Source organism: Falco rusticolus, chromosome 3 (genome assembly GCF_015220075.1).
Source record: "Falco rusticolus isolate bFalRus1 chromosome 3, bFalRus1.pri, whole genome shotgun sequence".
Taxonomy (NCBI): domain Eukaryota; kingdom Metazoa; phylum Chordata; class Aves; order Falconiformes; family Falconidae; genus Falco; species Falco rusticolus.
In genome coordinates, this window is record NC_051189.1 from 111,176,723 (window position 1) to 111,200,338 (window position 23,616).

The following is a 23,616-nucleotide window of genomic DNA, read 5'->3' on the forward strand; positions in this document are numbered from 1 at the left end:
CGGAGCCGGCGCGGGCGGGGCGGGCTCTTCCCGCGCCGCCGCTCGGCGCCCTGCGCAGCAGCGCGTGCCCGGCCGGGGCCCCTCAGCCGCTGGCACCTGCCGAGGGAAATGGCGGGAAGCGCCGGGCCGGGCTGCGAGGCGGGAGCGGCCGCCGCGCCGGGCCGGGCGGCACCTGACACCACAGGGAAGGGCCTTCGGAAAGCAGCAGGTCAACCTGTGGAATTAAAGAACCCATTCCAGAAATTAGAGGTTTTAATAAAGATGTCGGGAAACTTGCAGATACACGTAATTACAAAAAGAGAGGCTGGGTTTTTTTGTGGGTTTTTTTTTTTTCACAAGCACATTCTTCCTACTTCAACATAAAACTTGGATTTTCCTTCTGTCACACAGCTCTGTAATTTGAGAACCCAGTAAATTAACTGCTGTAACAAGATCTTCCTTTTACTGTTTTTAAAACTTACTCAAAAATCTTCCACTCTTACTCCAGCGCGGTCCCCGTACAGGGAGCTGGTGGGCATGGCCATACCCGCTGCAGCGCAAGGGATTCAAAGCACTCTACAAATTAGGTTTTCTTGCCTAAATCCTTCAGTTCTGTAATGGTTTCAGTGTGGCCATTTTCAAAGTTTTTTTTCTGAAAATTGTCTTCAAGTGCAAGTTTTAATATACAGTTGTGAGAGGTTCCTTCACAGCAGAATTAAAGACCTGATTGTCGGTTCTGTTCCAGAAATAATATTAGTAAAACTCATAGGTCCTGTGGCAGTTTAAACTCTGTATTTTAAAAATCTGTATATCTTCTGTAGTTGCAGAATAAATGCTATTCCAAAATGCCTTTTTCAGTCTAAGGCCTCAGAAATAACTACTGCACTTGGTGTCTCCTGTAGAGTAGAACAGTTCGGCTGGAAGGGATGTACAGCAAGCATCTAGTCCAACAGTATGTTTTTATGGCATAAAAGAAAAAAGTTATGCCTACTGTAGGACTTCACTCAATTGTAATTCAGACACCCTACTGCACACTGTGGTTGAATACAGACACCGCAACTGTCGGTTAAGTCACGTATATAAAATATAATTACAGGAAATGGGATCCTAAAAACTGACATCCAAACCCAAAAGATTCCCACTCTGATTCAAGGAAAACCTCTAATAATTTTCTGTAAGAGGTGGCTGGATCTTCAGTGTCAAGCAAGGAGCGAAGGAGAACAGGATTTTCTGGTTCTGAGGTTTGAGTCAATTCCCCTCCTTACAGATCATGCTGTGCCATGTCAGGAGCGTGTCCTTTTCGTGAGGTCAGCGGGCATGAGCTCTCTGGCATACATACTCACATAAGCCTTCTCTAATATTCACTGGAACATAGGCAAAAATATTTTGGGTTTATGGTTAACCTCAAAAAAGAGGTCAGAATCAATCAGGGAACCATATTAAATCAACCAGGACACAAAGATGACAAACTTTAGAGCTGTCAATCAAAAGGTATCTACTTCCTACTCCAAGAGGGCGACTACTTAATACAGATTTTCTAAAATAAAATGAAGTATGTACAGCTAATAAAATGCTATTGTTGTAATCTAGTTTAAAAAGCTCCTGCAAAAGATTTCACTCCTTGATATACTTAATGTGGATTTGACAAGTTTGATCCAAAAATGAGCAAAAGCAAACTGTAATAACAAAAGAAATATCCAGGAGGATGAGTGGAAGTATGTCCGTGAAGATACGTGATAGGAAACTGAATGCAATAGTCTGAAAATTAAAATCAAATGGATAATTCATTAGCATTGAATGAATGAAGATTTAACTCCAGTCTCTTGGAAGTGCTGGTCACAGCCATGTTCTTGACAGGTGGCATACCTGAACCCAAATTACCATCACAGGAAGTCTCAGGAGAAAAAAAATCAATGGCATGAAGTTAGAAAAATGTTCCTTTTCAAATCTGGTAAGGATCTCTGGTAGGGTATCACAGAAGAAAGGGAGAAGCTGGCCATTCAGTTTAAAAGAAAATTTTTGTAAACTGCAAAGATCATCCTTTGACTCTCAAAGCTGACAAAAAAAGATTAAAAACCCCAGAAGCATCAATGTCTATATTGGCCTAAAATTTCAAGTCTCTCTAACAATGCTACATTTAACAACGTTTATTTTAGAAGATAATGGGTTGTTTGATTAATTTTATCAGTCGATCAGCATACGATCTGTAATTTCCTTTAACTGGTTTTCATCCCCACATCTTGAATACCCAGGGGAAGCTTCATTTCTTCTGGAAGTCAGTCTTGAAGTAAATTGTCCTCATTTTCTACTGAGATCTGAATTTCAGTTTCTTTTTTCAAGGGGTTTTCTTCTTTGGAAAGGGGAATTTCTTCCCCTGTTGGGGAATAAGAGGGAGCATTTCCATAATCCATGCTTGTTGAACTCGTCTGTTCTGGGAACTGGGAATTGCAGTCTGGACTACATACTTTAACAATACAAGTCACATTCACCTGCGTTCCTCCGTTACCAGAATGTTCTGTCAAATAAACGGAAAACACATTAAACACAGAAGAATGAAACCCAAAACAGGACAGCTGGATTCTTTATCCAGTGCTTTGACTTCAAGCTAAAATAGACACTAAACATCGTCTTGCTTCACTTAATTTAGGCAAGCTGGTGGAGTTGGTTCTATAACATTTTAGGGGTTTTTTTGTACCATAAAATCCACATGTCATCCCATAAATAAATACATACATACAGAGCCCTGGATCACAGCCAACTCCCTACCCATCTGTTGCCATCTCAGATGCTTTTGACAATGTTCTTTTCTTACTGCTCCCTTTGGCTCTTACTCCACTCACAGGTAAGCGCCTACACCACCGCACCAATCCCCTAGGCTGCAAATAACTTCTCCACTGAGCACACACGCTTTACTGTCTGAGGCTGACAGCTAAAATCAATCGCTTCTTGTTTTCAGAAGTTACAAAATACTCTCTGCTGAACGTGAGTCTGATGTTTTATCCTGCCACTTAAACTTCTGCTAAAAAGACTCAGAATCAATAATCAAATGTCAAGGGGTTCTTGATCATTCTGATACATTCTTACCTGAACTCGCAGAGTGGTGTCTGTCTCCACTGTGAAGCTTACACCCTTCTGCAGCTGAGTGTTGCTGCTGAAATTCTTCTGTTTTTTTCTTTTCATTGTTCTTGTTATTTACTACACTGACTCTTGCAGATCCAGTTGGACGATTCAGGGCGCTACTGCTGGACCCAGAAGTTTCCAAGAGATGCTGTTCCTCCTGTTCAGAACTGCTGGAGTTTTGTGATCCTGTATTTCTTGGGGTTTTGTCACACTGCTTTTCTGTAGCGGAAAAAGGCTGGAACATTTGCAGAAAAATGCAAAATGTTAATCTTTTTAACAAACACTAACAAAGAGCTGGTCAGTACTTAGCCAGCTAAAGGAACCACTGGTAATGGCCATTTGCATAGTGATGACTAAGTAAAATTCATACCAGCTCATCAGGCGTTCAACAAAATGAGCCTGTCTCCTGAAGGCACCTACAGTTCGACACTGATTGCCCAGGGAACAGAGGATCTATAGGCTGCTCTGCTGAACCGCAGCTGTGCTTTGTTGCTGACACAGCCTAATGTCAAGCGAGGCTGGTGCATTTTGTGCGTTATGTAAGTTATCTTACACTCTACCTTGGGGACCAGACCACCTCATTCTCACTCCAGTTGCCTTTCTGCTGTTTTCTTCTGCTTAGGTAAGACTGCATGATTTCTGTGTTAACTTCTAAAGAAATAGAAAAGATGGAAAGGAAGGAGTGACACTCACCGAATCTGCTGCTGTGGTCGGTGGAGAGTATACAAGGGCTGCAAGTGAGGAAAAAGTTTATTAGCACCTAAATTTGTTTCTGTTGCAAAATCTGCTCTCTTAACTACTCTCATCCTCTGCTCCTCAAATAAACTCCAAATGTACGTTTATTACACAGTGTTTGAAAATGTTGAAAGCTATATTGTATTGATTTCATAACTGTGACTTAAATTTAGCCAGCAAGCAAAGAGAACGCTCTACATGAATTAGTAAGTGAGAAAAAGCATTGATGACAATAAACTATGGTCATCACTGTTTAATGATAACATTTGATAATGTCTAATATTTAAATGATGAAGTACAAAATATTTAACAATCTCCAGTAGGAGTACAGCTGTTGCACAGCTGTCCAGCTCCACTAGGATGTTGTATGTTTGGACAATTGTCTAAAATCAGAGGAACAAGAGAGATTTGAATGGGACATTTCCCTTACTGTATCCCTGTACTGAGATTAATTTCACCCCATGTGATTCAATAAAGATACTTTTATTCTAAATACATATTGAATTCCTGGAGTATTTAATTCTACTTTTCTGTAGCTGCAAAGCTTATGTGTTCAAGCTGATTTGCCTGAGTTTTCTCTTAGTCTCTCTTCTATTGACCTTTGAAGCTTCTTGCCAATTTCGTCCCAGTATACTAGAGGAACGGTGTCAAATGCTCCGCACGGTTTCACAGAGCTACAGGTTGCCAGCTAGTGAGGCAGAAACCTGTAAATCATCGCCTTATCCACTTGAAAGGAAAATAAACTAACTCATACATTATTAGACACCAAAGAATCTCCACATTTGTTATACTTCATCCATAGACAGCCATGAGAAAAGCTTCAGAGAGCTAGCATCTTCTAAGACAGTAATGGTAGTCAACCACTAGGCTCAAATCCATACAAAATCAGGTGACACTCTTTCCTGTATTTACAGATCTGCTTGTTTTCAATTCATGAATCTTACCTTTTTTTTTGGAGACTACACAATACCCCAAGATAGCGATTATCAGGACCAATAACAACGGCCCTGCTACTGATCCTGAAATAAATAAAAAAGATATATTATTTAGCAGGTGGATCTGATAAAGTATCTAATTAGAAAGAGGTAGTTTTGTAGCTTCTGTCCACGGCTACAAAAGCTAAATCTACAAATACCAGTGGTGTTTGACATTCACATTTGATGCCTCTGTTGTCAGATACCAACATCTCATTTCAGTCTCCACCACTTCATAAAATCGAATTTTCCTTTCCGGAGAAGTCAGGACAGACTTTTGGCCTCGGTCACAAAACATGTCTCTAGGCTAGCAACAGTTTGTTAAACACACAGCCAGGCAGCCCAGAATGCTCCTAAACATACATGCCTTCCAGACAGGTTGTGAACAGGAGAGAACGCATCCACACCTGCGAATGCCACAAGGACCTCCTGTCTTGGGAAAGGCTGCCAGAAATCTCCAGACTTCTCACCAGGGAGTTTAAGAAGTCAGGTTTGCCTCAGTCCAGAACCTAAGATACACCTTTTTCTACCAGCTCCTTCACAGTAGCAGTTCTCAGGAAATGCTTTGTATAATCTAGTTTGGGGCTTTTTAGAACTATTTCCAGCATTACAAAGTCTCTTGGGTAGCGCAGATGCACAGGTAAGTACTGCGCCACTCACTACGAGCAGTGTCATACTGAATTAATTCAGCTCTTCTGCAGCTCTGAGTACAGGTCGTTGGTCCTAGAAAGAAGCTGAACAGTAAATACAAACTTGCTTCCTAGCCAGACAGAAGTAACTTTAAATGAGTTAACAGCTCACCGATGATGTAAGACACGTCAGTCACAGAGTTTGAAGTGACAGGTCGAGTTATTTTTTCAGGTTTGTTGGAAGGCAAGCTTTGTGTCAGGAGCAGGTTCAAAACAGTGTGAGGTAGAACAGTGGCAACCGCTTTTCTTGAGTCACTGCAAACAGTGTCATTCACGCTGTTTCCAGGAATAGCCACTGATTTACAACTGCAAGAAACAAAAAGAGAAGTTAGGAAAGAAATCAGCCCTGTGCACAGTTGAGGTTGCTATTAGACAGAAACACCGGCTCACACTGTATGTGGTATACAGCTGGTATCGTAAGATTCCTCACGTGAAAAAGTGCCAGGAGGACAAGGTTTGCATTCTGTATCTGTGCTATCTGTCCCTTTAAACAAACAGAAAAACTCCCGTTAGTCATCTAGTGAGAAACAAAAATGAATAATCAAGGTCGGCAGTACAGATCCTGGAAGTGATACAGAGACAGTAGACAAAAATACAGTCTTTAACTGTAGAGATTAATCTGAAACACCCACCCAAACACAAATCAGAAGATTCACTGGCTGTTAGTTTCGTGCCCATCGTAGTCAGTCTTTTTCAAAGACTATAAAAACCCATCAAAAGGTTAAAATATGGTACTGCAGACAAAGCTGAGCTTTTCCACTGGTCCCTGGCAGACTGACCACCTACTCCATTCTGTTGGAGCTCTGTATCTTTTCAAATGATTCTTAGTTTCTTAAAAATACTCAGTGTTCCACCTTTTTGAATTATATTCATCATCTTGAGACAGCTACATTATCAGAGCGGTGAATTTCACCATCTAATAAAAACAGATTAATTCTGCAGGACAGCATAGTCATCATTATTTACCATAACCAAAATTCAAAGTGAAGCTCTGTTTCAAGGATTTCAGGAGGAATTAAGTGGTTTTGAGTCTGAGTATCTTTATAGAATAAATCACACAGTAGAGCAAAACAAAGGAAGATTAAGTTGGATCGGGGAACTTTATGATATATGGTAGTAACAGATAGCAACTTCTTGTCCCTTTGGATATACCTCTTGAGAATACTGTTGCTCTAATTACTGCCTACTTGCTAAGATAATGCTTGCACTAAAAAGAATGCATAACTCTAAGGAATTAAAAGGCCATATTCCTGTAAATTACTGAGTTGGAGACAGGTTCAGAAATATTTATGCAAAAAAAAATAACCCTCTTCATAGAGTAAAACTATTTTGTGTGTGTAGAGAATTAAATTACCTCTTCTGGAAACTCTGTAACCTTTTCCACATTTTTTATGCACTTTACAGATTTCGCAGTACCCAAATATTTTCGAAATGCAGTACTCATTGGGTGGGCAGCTACAGATTCTGTCCTGTGATTTAGTGCATGTCTGATTCTGCACAAATCCTGTTTGTAAAACAAAAATAAGGGAAGATATCATTAGCAACATATAAAATCATAGCCTGCAACATTTCAAGTTAATATGAGGTGATGTTCACGTACCATAAACTGAAGACAATTTTGCAGCTTCTGGCTAGTATACCATCGTAAAACAAATACATTATATGCCCCAAAACCTACATTTTCAGAAGAGTTTACTCTATCTCTCTCTCACTCGCTCTAGGAAAGGAGAAATTTGCATCTATAGAATGCACATTTGAAACTCTGTACCTATAGTTGCATTATATTGTATCATAACCATAAATATGCAAATTTGTGTTACCTGTGTTCATCACTGCAGTATCTGGGGGCCACACCAAGATCTGCAGTCTATGCAGATCGTGCAACTGTATCCAAAGTGATTGGGACCTTATTACAGACATTTTCATACTGTAATTAACCAGTTTTATAGGATTATCTATTTAGATGAGACCAAAGATAAAGACTGTATCCTTAAAACTTACTTGCCAATGAGTCAAGTAGATAATTTTCTACACCAGTTTCTGTTAGAAATGGTGGGCAACAGTGTGACTGAATTTGTTAATGCATGTGATCCATTAGACTGATCTACAGACGTTGGTACAACCTTATTTATTGTTTTGCTGCTTTAACAAACTCATCCAGCATGCTCTCACTGACTATGCTGCTTTGCAAAAGAAATAAAAATAATATAGAACTATCACAACTAGTGCTGGCTGTTGTCAGTTCAGCAGACAAACCGAGATGACTGGATGCTGGAATGTAATTACGCATTCACCTCTGTGCAAGTCAGGTCTTAAGCTCCCTGGGCTGGAAAGTATAAGCAGGAAGTTACTCTGCTGATGAAATCTGGATCCATTTTAGCGACGCAGTGCCTTAGTTCCCAAGAATGTAAGATTGGTGTCACATTTTTAGGACTTAGAAAGAAAATGGGGCAGGGCTGCCTGCAAGGCTTTTCCCTGATTCTTTTCCACAGATCTTACCAGTACCAACAGCATGAGAATGGGACTACACGAGTGACAGACAAAAGCACCTCGTTCTCTTAGGGAGAAAAGACTAAGTTAAACCAAGCCCAGCCTGAGCAGGCTGTTAAAGTCACAAATGCCTCTTTAGCCACCCAAGCCTACCTTTCCTGCAGGGTGGCGAGCAGGCAAAGCACTGCGGAGACCGATTCCAGATTGCTGTGTATGTGTTAGGGCTACAGGGACTGCACTTTGTGTCCACAGTGTGACTGCAGCTCTCAGTCTTGTATTCACCTATTAAAAAAACAAAACCAAAACAAAACAAACAAAAAAAAAAAGCAGAAAGCCTCTCATTGGAAAAGATCACTAGGAATTGTTTAAGGTTAAGTTTCATTCTTAGCTGTAGAAACCCCTTCCCTTCACTGCCACTATCAGATTGGTAATGTACACCAAGTACGTACTGACTTCAAGGAGGACTGCATGTATATACAGGGAAACTCTGATTTGATTTATGTTGTTCTGGTTTGACCCCCTTTTCCTACATTCAGTTCAGTGAATTCCAGACATGTTCAAAACCAGGCAGCCTCAATCCTTAACAAAACCCCTCAACATACACTTTGATGCAGCCACCATGGTACATAAACCAAACTTTTTACCCTCCTAGAAGCTGTGTTTTGTGGCGACACAGAGGATGGCTTTTCACGCCAAAAGTCTGGCATGTGGCAGAATGATGTGTCTGGGTGAGGCCCTTACTACCTTTACAGGCAGCGAGTGAAGAAGGCTTAATAAAGTGTTATCACAAACAGACCTGAATTAGAAGTTCACCACTTGTCATTACCGAAGGGACGTGAGCTCACTCATTTTCCTTCAGCTCTTCAGCCAACCCTAACACAGCAAAGCAGTCAGTTTCCAAAGCTACTGGCATTCCAGACAAAATCAAAAGCTATCAAAGGTAGTTTCTCCAATGCTTCTCACCAACAACAGAGTTCAGTGCAGTGGTGGGAATAAGTAAATATGAGCTCCAACATACCCATTTTGGAGAAAGGGAAACACCTCAGTTGCCATTTCCCCCTTGCTTGAAAGGAGGAAGATAAAAGTCAATGTCTCATATCCTGTACAGAAATATCCTGGAAAATATACTCAGAAAGCAGGAGTAACACTTAAATTTTTTGGAGCTGCTTGGAGAATCTCTGTTCTGCAAAAGAATGATCCCTGGAGGCGAGCCATAGGAATTATTTCCAAAGACTTTGTTTTTCCGTGTACTTACTTGAAGCTTAACATTCTGCCTCCCACATCCTGCTAATGATTTAGGCTTCAATTTTTCATAAATTACAGTAAAAAAATTTGAATTCACAATGAAAATAATGATTTTAGACTTGTTGTCTAAACAACTTGTTGTCCAGAGTTTGTTATTCTAAAAAATAAAATTAAGGAGGAATAGACAGAACAGTACAGACCACAACAGAAAAAGGTTTTACCTATGAATTACCATCTTTCATCTGTTGTGTTTTTAACAAAGGAAGTTTGACAGGTCTATCTAGACATTTTCGGTTAATTCAGACAACTGTGACTGCTTCAGCACATACTGATTTCCTGCTTAAACTTCCGGATCTCTCTGACAGAAACTCAGCATTTATGGAGACAAATTTTGCTTGCTCAGCATGTAATAAGAAAAAAAGGCAGATTTTTGCTGTGTCTAATCTAGTAATATAATGACAACTCATTGCAAAAACTCTGTTAGCAAAATATCCAAACAGCATTACTGCCCCAAGAAAAGCCAACCCACACAACCACATTTCGGTTGTCATCAACTTTTGATAACAAAAGATCACTAATAATTACCACTGGAGTGTAAGACATGACACCTCAAAGCAGACAGTTTCTGTATTCTTGCACCCAGTCTCTGATTCTGCAGTGTCTGATTTACAGTAAAAGACAACAAAACTCCTTTAATGAGCTATTATAGATTAAGCTCTCCAATGGAAAGCCCCCCTATATGAGTGGTATTATCAAAGTACAGAAACTAAGCTCTACCTCATGTCCTGTTTTACAACGTTTTTCGTATTAGTGGGCTTGGGTCTGACACATGTTGTCGAATTTTTGCAATCCCCTTAGCAAGCTGTTGCTCCCACCCCAATGTTGACTTACAAATACTTTACTCAAAATACCAAGCAAAGCTGGGCTTACAAAAGCTCAGCAAAAAGCTGGGCTTACAAGAGCTCAGCAGCCTGCCTCCTGATAAGCCCTGGCCAGGTGAACCCTGTACGAGAATTCCAGTTCTGGTGAACAACGTGTCTCTTTTGCAGATGGGTTTTACGTTCACAGCATTTCATTGTCTTCCAGCTAGAGTGCATTACAGCAGCAAAAATCCAATGTTCTTCCAATGTATAAGTAATCAAAAGGTGCTATGCTTACCTGAAAACTGACTGAATTTGGCTATGTAAAGTAATAATTTGAATTATAACCTACCTGGAGGGCACTGGCTGCAACATTTATTAAGTTCTTCCTCATAGAATTCCGTGCTGGGATCTTTGCATTTTGCAAACTGTGGTGTATAAGGCAATGAATATTCCTAGGAGAAATTAATGGAAGATCATGAACCACAAGTCCATTCAAACTGTAGAGATTCAAAAAGAGACAAACACTTAAAGATCAGTGCAGTTCCGACCACCTTCCTTTCCCAGGCAGTGATGTAAGCCTGATGAAACAGAAAGCAGCAGACGCCATAAACTGAAGGAGAATGCACAGCTTATAAGCTACTTGAGACCATTTACAGATTCCTCTGTTTTCCAAAGATCTGTCACAACGAACAGGTGATTTCTCCAGGTTTTATGTTCAAAAGAATGCAATGGAACTATGGGATCACACCTGGTCACCACAGCATCCCCTAAACCAAAGGACTAAGTACCTATTCTCATTTGCCATGATTCAACCCTTGACAAAACACTAGTGAAATGTAAATTCCTACTTGTGGGTTTGTGGGGAGAAGCATGTTCTGGAAGTGGCTACGTACCTTCTTTCTTAGTAGGTCTACTCCCTATACATATTTCGAGCCCCATCTGAAACTAGAAGATTGATTTTGCTCCTTAATTCCCTCAGGCCTCTTGAGCTGGTGGACAAGGGAGCTGCAGGTCCAGCACTACTGCAGTGCTTGAAGGAATCTTTCTGTTTCCATCAGTGGGTGCCACGAAAGGCCACAGGGCACTATGCTCCATTCTCTACTGTGCTTATGTTCATTACGTCCTCACTTACACCCATGTGCTATCCAGGTAAGATAACTCACCCCTTCAGTCAGAGGACCTGCACTATTAGAACTGTTTCACCAAAGGAAAGGAAAAAAGGCTTTTCTCATTCCAGATACTCTGTGATTCCTTTCTGAATGAGAAAGGCCTTGATGTTTTGAAAATGATGCCTCCAAAAACTGCACTGCTGCTTCTGAAAAGGAGCAACTGGCTGCAAAACATAATTAGAAATAAAAAACGCTACCTATCATGGCAGGTCAAATGTGCAAGAAATAGTCACAAAATACAATGTACCTTATTTTCAGCTCACGCGGATCAGCACAGCTCAATGATTTCAATGAACAAGTGTCAAAATATTGGAGGACCTGCTATTCATTTTCAAAGGGAAAAATGTAGTCACTCAAAAGAAAAAGGCTAATATTAGATAGTACAAGCGTAGGAGTTTCCTGCTAGATCAGAAAGATGCTGTTCAAAAAGTATGTGACGCTGCTCAGCCTTCTGCAGTCTGAAAAGACCGCTCAATGTATAATCTACACACATTTAGAGAAGTACTTTAAAAAAGTATTACTAAAAAGAGAAATCAAAACAGGAACATGCTCTTGAGACGCCGGTAATGAAAAAATCCTTCCTCCTTACTGAAAAAACATGTTGATTATCTATTGTGTCTTCATATTACGGACAAAGGAGAGTAACACTTCCCACTCTCAACAATTGCTTAAAGGGAACCCAACTTTTCTTATGCAGCTTGTTGAAATACTTTACTTTTTACCTAGCTGTATAAAAAAAAGGGTTTTGCCCATCTACTCAATGGTCAGTGTCTAAAAGAACCTTTCCTGAGAATGTGAAGGCAGAGAAAGGCATTCTTGAGTTTCAATATTTATCCCAGAAAAGAAAAAAGGAAAGAAACCATTTAAGTAGGAGTTTCACAGCCTCTATTTAAGACGCTGTGAAAGCCGGTAACGCTGACCAGCCATCAGGACAATTCTGGTCTCTCCTGATCCGTCAGTTGAGCTCAGGACTAGACTGGGGAACTGGGGACAGGTTTCACTAGTACCAGCCCCATTCTCTCACAGCCCGATCAATGAGAAACAGTCAAGCTGCAAACTGAAGAACGAACTTTGTAAAGATGCCTTTAACAGGCTAGAAACTGTGATGGAGTGGGGAAGGATGGAAAAAAAAAATTCTCCTTAAACACTAGAGCAGGTGAAATAAGAAAGAGCTGCCAAGCACAAAGTGCAGTTTTCAAATTCTGCTCTTTGTCTTTTGATGAGAAGAAAGCCAGGTTTGCAGGAAACATGCTGCAGCCTCAAATACCTCCAAAATCTACTTTGGCCTCCATTTTTGCTTTCCAGTTAAAAAGGCTTACTTAAAGGGGGCTTGCATGAGGACTGAAGACTTTGAAGTAAAAGCAAGAGGCTCTGCTCTCATCAGAAGTATTTTTAAGTTACTTTCTTGTTTATTAAAAAAGATCAGGTGTTGTCATCACATTTTTGTAGTCACTATGATCAACTTCATTAAAACAAATACTGGAGAGTTTTTTTTCAAATGTAAAACTTCACTGCAAGAGCAGACACAGAAAAAAAAATGTGGAGAAATAAAATAAACCGCATCACATATTACCCTGCTGGTGAGGCTTCCTGGCAAAAAATGCTCTTATCTTCTGCATTACCTGCTGTAAATACTGCCCTGTGAGTTAAAGACACAGGAAAACCTGTCGGTTGATGGGTTCACATCTATTTCTCTTAAGTTGTGCTTCAAAGGGTCTCTCTACTGTCTGATAGAATCTCCCTGAAATTTTATCTGATGATCTGTGGCTCTCAGTAACATACAACTGACAATTTCTAGCCAACTGTCCTCAAAGAACATTATGGGAAACTAAAAGGGAGTTGTAACTCACATAGATACAATTTCTATACACACATGAGCTCAGCTTTGTTTGCACTGAAAGGATGCCATTACTTTTAGTAGTTACTTCCAATGTAAACTAGTTTAATCAAAGTTGTCAAGGCCAGCAGTAAAATCTCCTACTCTGTCAGAGGAATTGCAGGCCTCCTAAGTATAAAACTTTCCTAAATTTCTTGGCTACACGACAACCCCAGTTTTTCTAGCCATCTCACCAATTCGACGGGCTGAGTTGGGCAGTACAATGTTTGTATCTGGCATGCAGATCCGTTGGCCACTTTGGGCTGAAAGACTGATGAGTAGGGCCAGATTCTATTCCACAAGCCTTGCATTTTGTTACTGTTTGTATCTCTCGTAAGTCCTTATTTTGCCTTCTGCTTTTATTGATTCTGTGTTCTGTTAGCAGATTGTCTGAAGGGAAACTAACCTGATGTTGCTTCTTTTGTTCTTACACCCTTAGAACTTGTCAGATTAGGCAGTAGTGTCTAAGGGCAGCAGACTTTTAGGGTATTTACACAAACAAAATGAAGACTTTGTAAGACTCCATCTAATTTGACAGGTACAAGTAGAAGTATAATGCCATATCTATCTAGCAGCAGAAGCACAAACATTATTAAACATGAAGTTTAGTCTAGCTGTATACCCATTAATCAAATTAAGCAATCTATTTTGACACAGAAACTAGTGAACTATGCTTGCCTTTGACTACACAACTCACTAGGGAGATTTCTGCAATGCCTGCGTATTGAGCAATAGCTAAGAAGTTAGATGCAAAAAGTCAATGACTCAAGACTCTCTCTCCAGAGTGCCTGAATTGTTTGAATCAGTTTTCCCATCTGCACTACAGACACCCAGTATATAGGTGACCTGATTTGTCACTGGGGAGGAGTGGGCTAACAGCACTCTCCACGCAGCTGAGAGGTTAGTACAACTCTACGTAGGCACAAGTACAATGTTTCCAAGATTCCCTATATCCTACCCCTGGAAGATAAAAGGAGTGGAGAACATGCCTGTATCTCATGATTTTCAAGCCTGCAGCTGTACCTGTGCTGTGTGGAGCAGCACTAGTAAAGGGAAAGGGCCTGCGGGGTGGGGGGGTGTCCCCAGTTGTACAGAGACCAACCACAACCGAGACCCCAGTCAGCACCAGAGCTGAGCCCATGTCACGAACTACAACACAAGGTCTGGATTCAGACTTCTTCCAAATTGGAAGAGCTTGAGCCAATGCACCAACCTGGCTCTACCTATTGATAAGGTAGTTCAGGTCTCAACTACTCCCAGCCTGTCACAATTTTACCGGCACATTTAGGGTGAAAGGAGAGTTAAATCCTTTCCAATCCAAGCCCTTTGTTCAGCAAGAAGCATGACAAAACTTCACACTTAAATTCTGGTGGTAAGATCTGCTACAATTCTGAGATTCTCCCTTCTTTATCTGTACTACCCTACCCACTCCAAGGTGTTCAGTAAATCAGGTTCAAAATACTATCACCTTACAAAAACCAGGGCTGAATCAAAAATTAGTGAGAAGCAGTTAAAAGAATTACTTTAACGTAGTATCAGCCTGCTATAGCACCCAGTGCTCCTTGACCACTACATAATTCCAGGTTCAATACACATTCTGACATCCTCATCTGGTTTCACTGAACCTTTTTGCCTTATCAAGGCTAAATTAATAAGATTAAATAAACTTGTAAATAACATACACATCCTACGAAAAGGCAACAACCTGTACATCTCAGCAGCATTTCCATATTAATCTTCACAAGCCAGGACACTTTAAAATCAGATAGAAAAATACTATCACTATACCAGTACAGCATACATCAAAGTCAAATAGATCCCATCAAGCTCTTTGGTTTAAACAGTTAAAAGCATTCATTGCCAAGGAGTGGCACAGCTGGATACAAAAGAGAACAGTCGCAGCTGCAACGCATCAGGTCTTCGATGTGAATTAAAGGGCTTTTCTATGTAAATAAGGTAGTTTAGGGAACCACCAGGGCACAACAAGCTCTTCCTGTTTAGACAACGGTGTAAAATACACGCGGATTTACATCGTGCGCTTGCCGGGCCACTCACAGTTTTTTGCAAATATTCAAACAAGCCTGAAAAGCGAACCCATTTCCAGTGAAAATCCAGGAAAAACGGTTAGTCATCGCTTTGGGAAGGCAGGAAATAACAACGGCATAGCCGCAGGGAGCCCGGTGCGCTGTGAACAAGTCCAGGAGCGGGACTCGAGGCTGCTGCGAGCGCCGCTCCGAGCTCAGCGCAGCCAGGAGCGGGCGGGTGGTCCGAGGGACCGCGACGGCAACAGCGAAACGGCGCCCACGGGCTGCGCCCCCCCGCAAGCGCCACGGCGGGGGGCTGCCGCACCACGGCAGGCGCCGGACCCCGCGCAGCCGGTGCAGCCGGAGCGGCCCCCCGCCCCCAGCCCCGCACTCACCCGGCCGCCCGCGGCGTGGAGCAGCGCGGCCAGCAGCGCCCAGCGCGGCCCCATCCCGGGAGGCTGCCGGCGGTACTGGCACGGCACGGCACGGCGCGGGGCGGGGCTGGCGGCTGCCCGGCCCCGGTCCCGGTCCCGGTGGGGAGCACCGCCCCGGGGCCCCCGCAGTGCCGGTGGGAGCCTGGGCCCGCCCCCACCGCGGGGCAGCGCCGGTGCCGGCGGGCACCAGAGGCACTCGGGGTCGCGCCGGAGGGGCGCCCCGGGCCTCGGGCCGAGTTTGTGCTCCCCCAGCCCCGGGACACGGCCCTGCCGCCCGCAGCACCCGCCCGCGCCCCCCAGCCCCCTTACCGCACAGGCAGGCCTGCCGCTACCCAGGAGAAACTCCGGCTGACTTAACAGCTTCCTAAGTTTGGAACGGCTCTTTTCCAAAATATTTTTCCTGCAACTGATCTATGTACTGAAATTACCAACAATGAAACATTTACATATCAGACAAGAAAAGCATGGCTAGGGCTTAAAAATCCATGTCATTTTTAATTCAAAGATGACCAGCATTATTAAACCAACTGACGATTAACACATCTGGCAGGTGCAATGCGTGTGATTCATCTAGAAAGCTGTTCCAGCAAAAAGGGTGAATTCCTATACAGAGGTGAAGTACACAATTAGCTGTTGTTACAGAGCATCCTTCAACAGCCACAGCCAGGTGAAGGTGGTTACTCACAGTTTGTGATACACAAACTGGTGTTCTCTAAAATGAGCAGGAGTTCCTGTATTTTTCCACAATGAGGCATATGCACTGGAAAACAATGAACTACCCTGACGGGAAGCGAGGAAAGGGTGACCGGTGTTTGTCCCGCACAGTTGTTTCTCCTCCCTTGCATTGCTGTTTTATCGCAGTGCTTAGTGACTTGACCTTCTGTTGCACAACAAGCACTTAAACCAAAAAATGTCAGTTCTGTTTCCTTCTTCACCTCACGTCTCTGCTGCTGACATGGCGATACTGATAGTCAAAAGAAATTTCGATCTGAGCATTAGGAGCCGCTTATCTTCTGGAAGAAAACAAGTGCAAACCCAGAAGTAGGCAGAAAGGATTCACTAATCGCCTCTCTTGTGAGACTCGGTAGACGTACTGAAATAGACACTGGCAGCAGTTGTTTTTAGAAATTATCTTATGATGAATTCAAGTAAGTACTGGAACTAACACCACTTGAAATTACAACCAGTTTTCAAGTGTACTATAGGCACATTATCCACTGATGGAAGTCAGTGACTAGATCCCATAATGCTGAGATTCTCCCAGTTCATCTCTGGGGCTGCAGTTCCAGGAAGTATGAATTTCTCCAGATTTATTTCTTCAACCACAAAATGTTGATAACATACACTCCCTTATACTGTGAAGCTGAACGCATAAACAAGATCCAACGGACCTACTACATGGAGGTTTTCAAAAAGCCTTTGATGAGGTTCCATGCCTAAGGTGGTGGGAAAACAAAGTTGTCATGGGATTGGAGAAAAGGTCATGTTATAGGTTTGCTAAAAGGTTACAGGATACAACAGTTATGGCTGTTTAAAGGGCAAGAAGGAAAGAGCATAGCATAATGGTATTTTTTTCAGGATAGAGAACAGTTAGCCGGGGGGATTGGTGGGGCCAGTTCTATTCAGTATCTTCATCAGTGAGCTGGCGAAAAGAGCGCCCACATAGCGAAGGCAATACTAAACATATCCAGGTAGCTACATGACATGTAGAAGGCAAGTAAAGCCAGAAGGAGCTCATAAAAAGGTGGCAAATGAATGCAAGGCAATACATTTGGGGGAAAAAAAATCTAAACTAAGCATAAATGGTGCTGAATTCACACCTAGTAACTAGCACTCAGAAAAGCAATCTTAAGAGTCATGCTTGATGGTTCTCTGAAATCAACTGCTTAAAGTGCACAGGCAGCCAAAAAAAAAGCAAACAAAATGGTGGGCATCATCTAGAGAAGTACTGAGAATGAAACAGAAAGTATCATTTTGCCACTATTTAAAACCTTGGCCCAATCCTCTTCTTCAGTGCAGCGCCTGGTTCTGGCCTCCAGCTGTTCAGAAGAATGTAGTGAAGTTAGAGAAAATGTGGAAGAGGTCACCTAAAATGACCAAGGCAGTGGAGCATCTAACTGACATGAAAAATATAAAAAGATGGGAACTCAAGCTGGAGACTGAGGATACAATCAAGGATTGTAAAAGCAACTCAGTATTGCACTACATTCTGTAATACAAGAACTAGTGGCACTGAAATAAGAGGTCAGTTTAAAAGTGGTAAAGTACTTTACACAGTACATGGTAACCACCTGTAGCCTGTTGCCAGAGGTGCCTGTGGAGGCAGATTGTCCCAGGAAGTTCAAAAGAGAGAAGAAAAATAAATGATAATATGAATGAATACTAGAGGCTGGGATAAATTCTTTTAACATCCTTAATCCAAATACAGTTGACACTGCAGAACTACGAGGAATGCAAACAGCAGATATTAACCAGGCTTGTGTGCTCTTCCTAAATAACATCTCTTACTGCGACTGCCAGAGATAGTGTGTTGGGCTCATACTACTATATACTATAGTCTGGCCCAAAAAGGTGTTTCTTATGCCTTTATGTTCCCTTTGTGTGTTGTAAGGGAAAAGACATTGCTGTTGCACAGCTGTTATTACAGTATCCTGTCCAGGGTAAAACTACAAAGCAAGTAATTGTTTTTGTGGTTCCTTTTTTTGATTATTAAGGCATACTTTGTCATCTTGCTCATTTTCCACTGTCCTGTGCAAAAATACAGTCAACACTACTACGTTTACAGTTATCAAACTAGCAACATGAAAGACTGAGAAATAGCATAACACAAGCCAGTTGACCACAAAACATATTTTTTTAAAAAGAATAGATATGCAAATCAGCATCACCCTGATTATGAGCAATTCTAAAACAAGCAGATATTAACAATGTTATAGGAAATAACTGCTGTGCCTGTTTTTCAGTCTTTCCTTTTTGTAGAAAAATAGTTTCTTTTCTTCATTTCCCTTTTTACAAACTCCACGCCGGGCTAAACCCATAGTTCATCCAATATCCAAATGTTCAGCCAGTTTGGCTTCCATCAGAAGAGGCCATTTTGTACAGTTATCGATGATCTGAAGTAGTCAAAAAACATGAATCAGACTTCAAAACTTAGAAAGAATGGCCTAAAGTACAGCAGACTTCAATTAGGTTTATTTGCCTTCTGTTTTCTGAGCCTGTGAGGCATCTTTTGATCTTATTTCCTCAAGAGACATAATGTCCACAAATTTAGGAGTTCTGTTTGTGTTCAAGAAAACTGAAATTGTCATTACTTCCGGTCAAGAGCAGAGTCCTTAAGAAAAATATCAGATACGTGACCAAATTGGAAGTACTGGTAATACTGGAATAGAAACAACGTATGAAATATGGCTGAGTCTCAAGCTTAACTCTGAATTCTAGCCAGAATTTTCATAGCTAATAGAAGTTCTTGGGTATAGTTTTCAACCCATTCCTTCATGCAAAGAAAGCAAGCTGTGAAACTTGAGTTGACATGCAGATTTCCTCTAAATTTTGTAGGTTTTATTCAAATTTGTTTCCAGCATAACACTGGGAGAGAGAGGAAAAGAGAAATATTTGATGTCAGCTATGAAGGCCAATGGTTTGGATGATTCCTCTCATTTGTTAGATGAAATGGGTTCTAGCACTCCTTGTTTGAATGTGTTTCAGTGTTTTTCATGAGTTTTCAGACAACCTAAGGCACTAAGTGTTTACCTCCCTTGTCATAGATTCAGGCTTAGTGTCACGCTGGATGTTTCTGTAGCTTCACACATCCCAGTGGGTTACCATTTTTCAGTGGCAGTGGTGGGGTGGTGAAATTCCTTTCCTTCCTCTTCCACAGGAACCATTACGTCATTCCCTGGAAAAGATTCTGTTTCCTGCTCTGGATAGTGCATTGCCAGTTCCTCTTCCATGCTTTCCTGGGCATCAACATTACTTTTACATCCTCTAGCAGCACAGTTCTTGCCACTAGGCACTTCTGAAACGGACCCCACAATAACAGTGTCAGCCTTCATGATGTATATTTTTTCTGAGGAGGAAAAAAATAGTGCTGAGCGTAGTTAACAGTCACTGCTGACCCTAGAGATGGTTCCTTTTCATGCAAAATTTTTATTTGGTACTCAGTTTTTCTCCCCCCACCCTCATTCTTTTTTCTTCAGAGGCATACAGATCAAGCCCATCACTGTGGAAACACAGAATTCACTAACCCACTAGAGCTTTTAGAATTCACACATTGTAAGTTGTCTATTTTGCTGTTTATTTATGAGGTACTTTTAATTTTGAAATAAAAGCACCGACCATACCAAGTGATAAAGGCGGCCTGCACATTTTATACTATACTGTCTGTTTTTGGACCACCGTCAGTGGGACTCTGGGCATTTTAGATAAAGTGGATCTAGGTCCCATGTGATGAAGCCACTGCGCTATAGCTAGGACTACAGGAGAAAGAGAAATTAGAAAAGGCAGTAAGATATTCACGAGAGGCTGTTAGAAGAAGCAATTAATCAGGATCTGGGTAAGACAGATACAGAGAAGCCAAGGTTTATGGTCCTGCTGTTTCAAGAAGCAATAATAACTGCATTAAAAGCAGCCTTTGGGCAACGATCAGCACTGTACAGAAATTCTGGGTAATTCTCTGGGGTCGTAGGACCAGCAAAGAAATTAATTTCTTCCCAGCAGAGAATCAGACACAAAATTTTCTGGGATAGACTTGAATCTTGTGTCCAGCTTGTTGGCCCTACTCCTTTACAAAAGGTAAATGAGGCCTTTGCTATTGCTTGGACAACTACATTCTATTCAGAAGGATGCTTCAGATCAGACACTGTAGGTTATTGTAGGAGATATTTGGGTACGGTAAGTCAGACAATCACATTCATCCAAAGTCCATCACTCACAGAAAAAACAGAACGGGCATTTAGTAAGGAAAGGTTGGCCCTAGTAACACCAAAAAAAACCCCTTCAAATAACCTCGAAACTGGGTTTGGAAACATAGCCAGCATGTCTCATGTAGACTGCATATTGAGTAACGATTCTCCCCCGTTAGTAAGCTTCCTTGCTTGACTTTATCTCCTACCCTATACTGTAGTCAAAGACTTTATGGGAACATATGGGAGACATTTCAAGCTATTACTGTGAAACCAAAGTGATAGCTTGAGACATGTGAAGTACAACTCTCGTTAAGTATTACATAAGCATCTTCCAGCTGACATATTTTGGATTTCAAATTTCTTTTGCAAATGTACATCTTCTGGAATGAAAAAGAGGAATACGAGCATTTTTCTGTAAGGTTCCTAAGTGAGTAAGGTAAATGTGAAAACAAGAAAGTGTTATATTCAAATGAATAGATACACCAGAACTGGCGTGTCAAAGGTTGACTTGCTGTCAAAGGTTCTGCAGTTTCAGCCCCAATCTTTTTAGAAGCTTTGGACATTTTGCAGCTTACTAGTAATCTCAGAATGATGGTTGAAGAACTGAAAAGGCAAGAGAAAAAAAAATAATCAAGACTCACCAATTCGATTATTCGTGTGGTCTCTCACTCGGGAATCAATAGGGCAATCTGGGGCATTTCCATTGCTCTGTGTCAGGTCAGTCAGACTCAGGTGAGGACCACATGCTTTTTCTGTGCTGGAGACCAAGTTATTGTTCGTTTCCAAAGGGAGGGTCCTGTCAATTAACTCCTCCTCTTCTGGCCTACTGTCAGTAGTCAGTATGATCTGCCAATACAAAGAGGAGAGGAGAAGTGGGGTAAATGTAAAAAGAGCACTGTGAAGACTGCAATAGGTCTACCGAGTCCTTCTGCGGCAATCAGAATAACATAATGTACTTCATAGCACCACTGTCACAGGGAGTAAAAAATTGCAAAGTGCTTAACTGACACAGGAACATAAGTTTTTTCGAACTAGGTTCCTGTATCACTTAAGGCCATATTTAAAAATAACGCTTCTATAAGCTGAATTTTTTATGACATTTGCAAGAATGTACCTCACTCCCACTGCAATCCAGTTTTCTGGACCTGCTTGGATACTTTGGTAAATTCCACTGCCTTGTCTGCAATTTAGATGCCGATGAACCTTGCAAATCCACCTTTGTCATTTTGACTTTTTGCTGCAAGCCTAACGCTCTCTGGTCTTGTTGCAGAGTGTGCTATCCTGTCATACAGTAGCACCCGCATTCTGGGGGGCTGAAACTTAGTAGCACTTTTCAGCAAAGAGTGTAACATCAGTAAGAAAGATAGATGCTGGAGGTAAAAATTTTAAGGGATTTGCACAGAAGGAACTTATAACAAGGTATTTCTCATATTTAGTTGTGAGATAAGTTCAGAGGACAAACCTGTACAGGTATGTAGTCATATAGTGAGAGTCAAACAGTTAAAACTGAAAATATATGGTTTAACTTCCTCTTAGATTTCTGCAAAGTCCTACCATTCTCCTATGGAAGAACAAAACAAGCCAGAGGTTGAACTGGTTGAACTTCAAAATGGAATTGCCTCAGCAGAACCACAGGTAGGAAAACCTAGCTATTATGTGAAGAATTAATTCCAAACCGTCCTTTAAAAGAAGAGCCAGAATCTAAGACAGGTTAAAGGTCCTGCATGACAAATTTCTGATTGTTTCTAGCTCTGTTTCTGTTTCTACAAGGTTGGAAAAAAACATACTATGATCTTGAAATATGCAGCTTAAAACTCTTGCTCACATCTGACATCATTATGAAAGCAAGAGTGTAAGCTCCCTGCAATTCAGGAATTAGCAATGACACACTGAAATTACGATAACTGATTGCAACCAGATTTATTAGAATAAGTAGTACCTTGTATGTGTGCAGATGTACCACATTGAAAAGCAAACTGATTAAAAAAAAAAAGGAACGGTCTACAGAGTGTTTTAGCAGATATGGACATTTAAAGATAACAAGCCTAATAAACTGAGAAGACTCAAAGGATGAAAAATGCTGTAATTTCACTGCAAGTGGAGTAATCAGAGCTGTGATGATTTCAGCAGCTCAGGAACTGCTTTCTGTTGTTACCGTGTCAACTGATGTTTGTCTTGTTCACCTGCAAACTATACTGTTAAACCAGAAGCAGGTCCTGATGGGAAGTCTTCCAGACAAACAATACCCACTGTGTACCTATATTACAGTCATGCCAAATCCTGGAAAGAGGGAAGGCAATATGGATGGAGACAGAAGAGTACAAATCCCACTTGTGTGAATGGAGCAGAAAGCTAAAATGGGACTGACAGACAGAGTTCTCCCAGAAGGTAGAAAAGTCATGTTCATCCTGTGATTTGGGGTCTTTTCCCATAGAATGCCCCATGAATGGCCTAAGGCCAAACCAAATACTCCCTTCATAAATAAGACTGACAGTATCACGTTATTTAACACCACATTAAAGATAGCCCAGGACATAAAAATAGCAAGCCCTAGTACATCCAATCACTGCACCTACAGGATCATGTGTTACAGGGGAAAGTCCAAACAAAAAGGCTGGCGCTCTTTGACAGGACATTTAAAAAATATCATTATTTACATTGGAATAGAAAGCGATCTGTTTTGGAATATTGTTCACACTTACTGCACATTTGTTTGCTAGGTCAGAACCTGCAATGGAAAGAGAAAAAATTATCAGAAGAAAATTCACAGCAATCAAAAAAATGTTCATATTTGCTCTGAAAGATCACTTAGCCATCACCTACTCCACCACCCAACCCACCTGCGTTATGCTTTACCACTGAGGGCACCCTCCTGTGACATGGCTGAGGTGAACAAGCAACATGTTGCTGCCAAGATCGTGAGCTCCTGCTCTCCCCAAAGCCCTCTGCAGCCATCCCTGTCACTCTCCCCACATCACAAATGATACTCAGCTATTGAAATGATGAAATGATGAACTGATTAAACTTTCTAGATAAGCAGAAGACAGGCTTATTTAAAAAAAACAACCAACAAAGAGTAAAAAATGTTAATAACTTTCTACTGCATTAACAAGT

General features: G+C 41.4%; 2 protein-coding genes across 4 annotated transcripts in view; both read right to left on the reverse strand.

Annotated features, from left to right (window-relative positions):
• Nucleotides 1–234: 234 nt before the first annotated feature.
• LOC119144610 (tumor necrosis factor receptor superfamily member 1B-like) lies at nt 235–15,648 on the reverse strand. Its single transcript, XM_037380146.1, has 10 exons — nt 15,560–15,648; nt 10,445–10,547; nt 8,141–8,269; nt 6,852–7,001; nt 5,888–5,981; nt 5,610–5,803; nt 4,779–4,853; nt 3,793–3,830; nt 3,064–3,334; nt 235–2,494 (listed from the first exon to the last, which is right to left on the reverse strand). Exons 1-10 carry the CDS (start codon nt 15,611–15,613, stop codon nt 2,256–2,258), a joined length of 1,347 nt encoding a protein of 448 aa, XP_037236043.1. The 5' UTR covers nt 15,614–15,648; the 3' UTR covers nt 235–2,255.
• Nucleotides 15,649–16,067: 419 nt separating this feature from the next.
• TNFRSF8 (TNF receptor superfamily member 8) overlaps nt 16,068–23,616 on the reverse strand; it is a 30,082-nt gene continuing 22,533 nt past the window's right edge. For all 3 annotated transcript variants that reach the window (XM_037380144.1, XM_037380143.1, XM_037380145.1), the window contains 3 exons: nt 23,205–23,230; nt 21,144–21,348; nt 16,068–19,664 (listed from right to left, as the gene is read on the reverse strand). In XM_037380144.1, the coding sequence (XP_037236041.1) occupies nt 19,417–19,664; nt 21,144–21,348; nt 23,205–23,230 (479 nt within the window). In that variant the 3' untranslated portion in view covers nt 16,068–19,416. The remainder of the gene's footprint in view (nt 19,665–21,143; nt 21,349–23,204; nt 23,231–23,616) is intronic.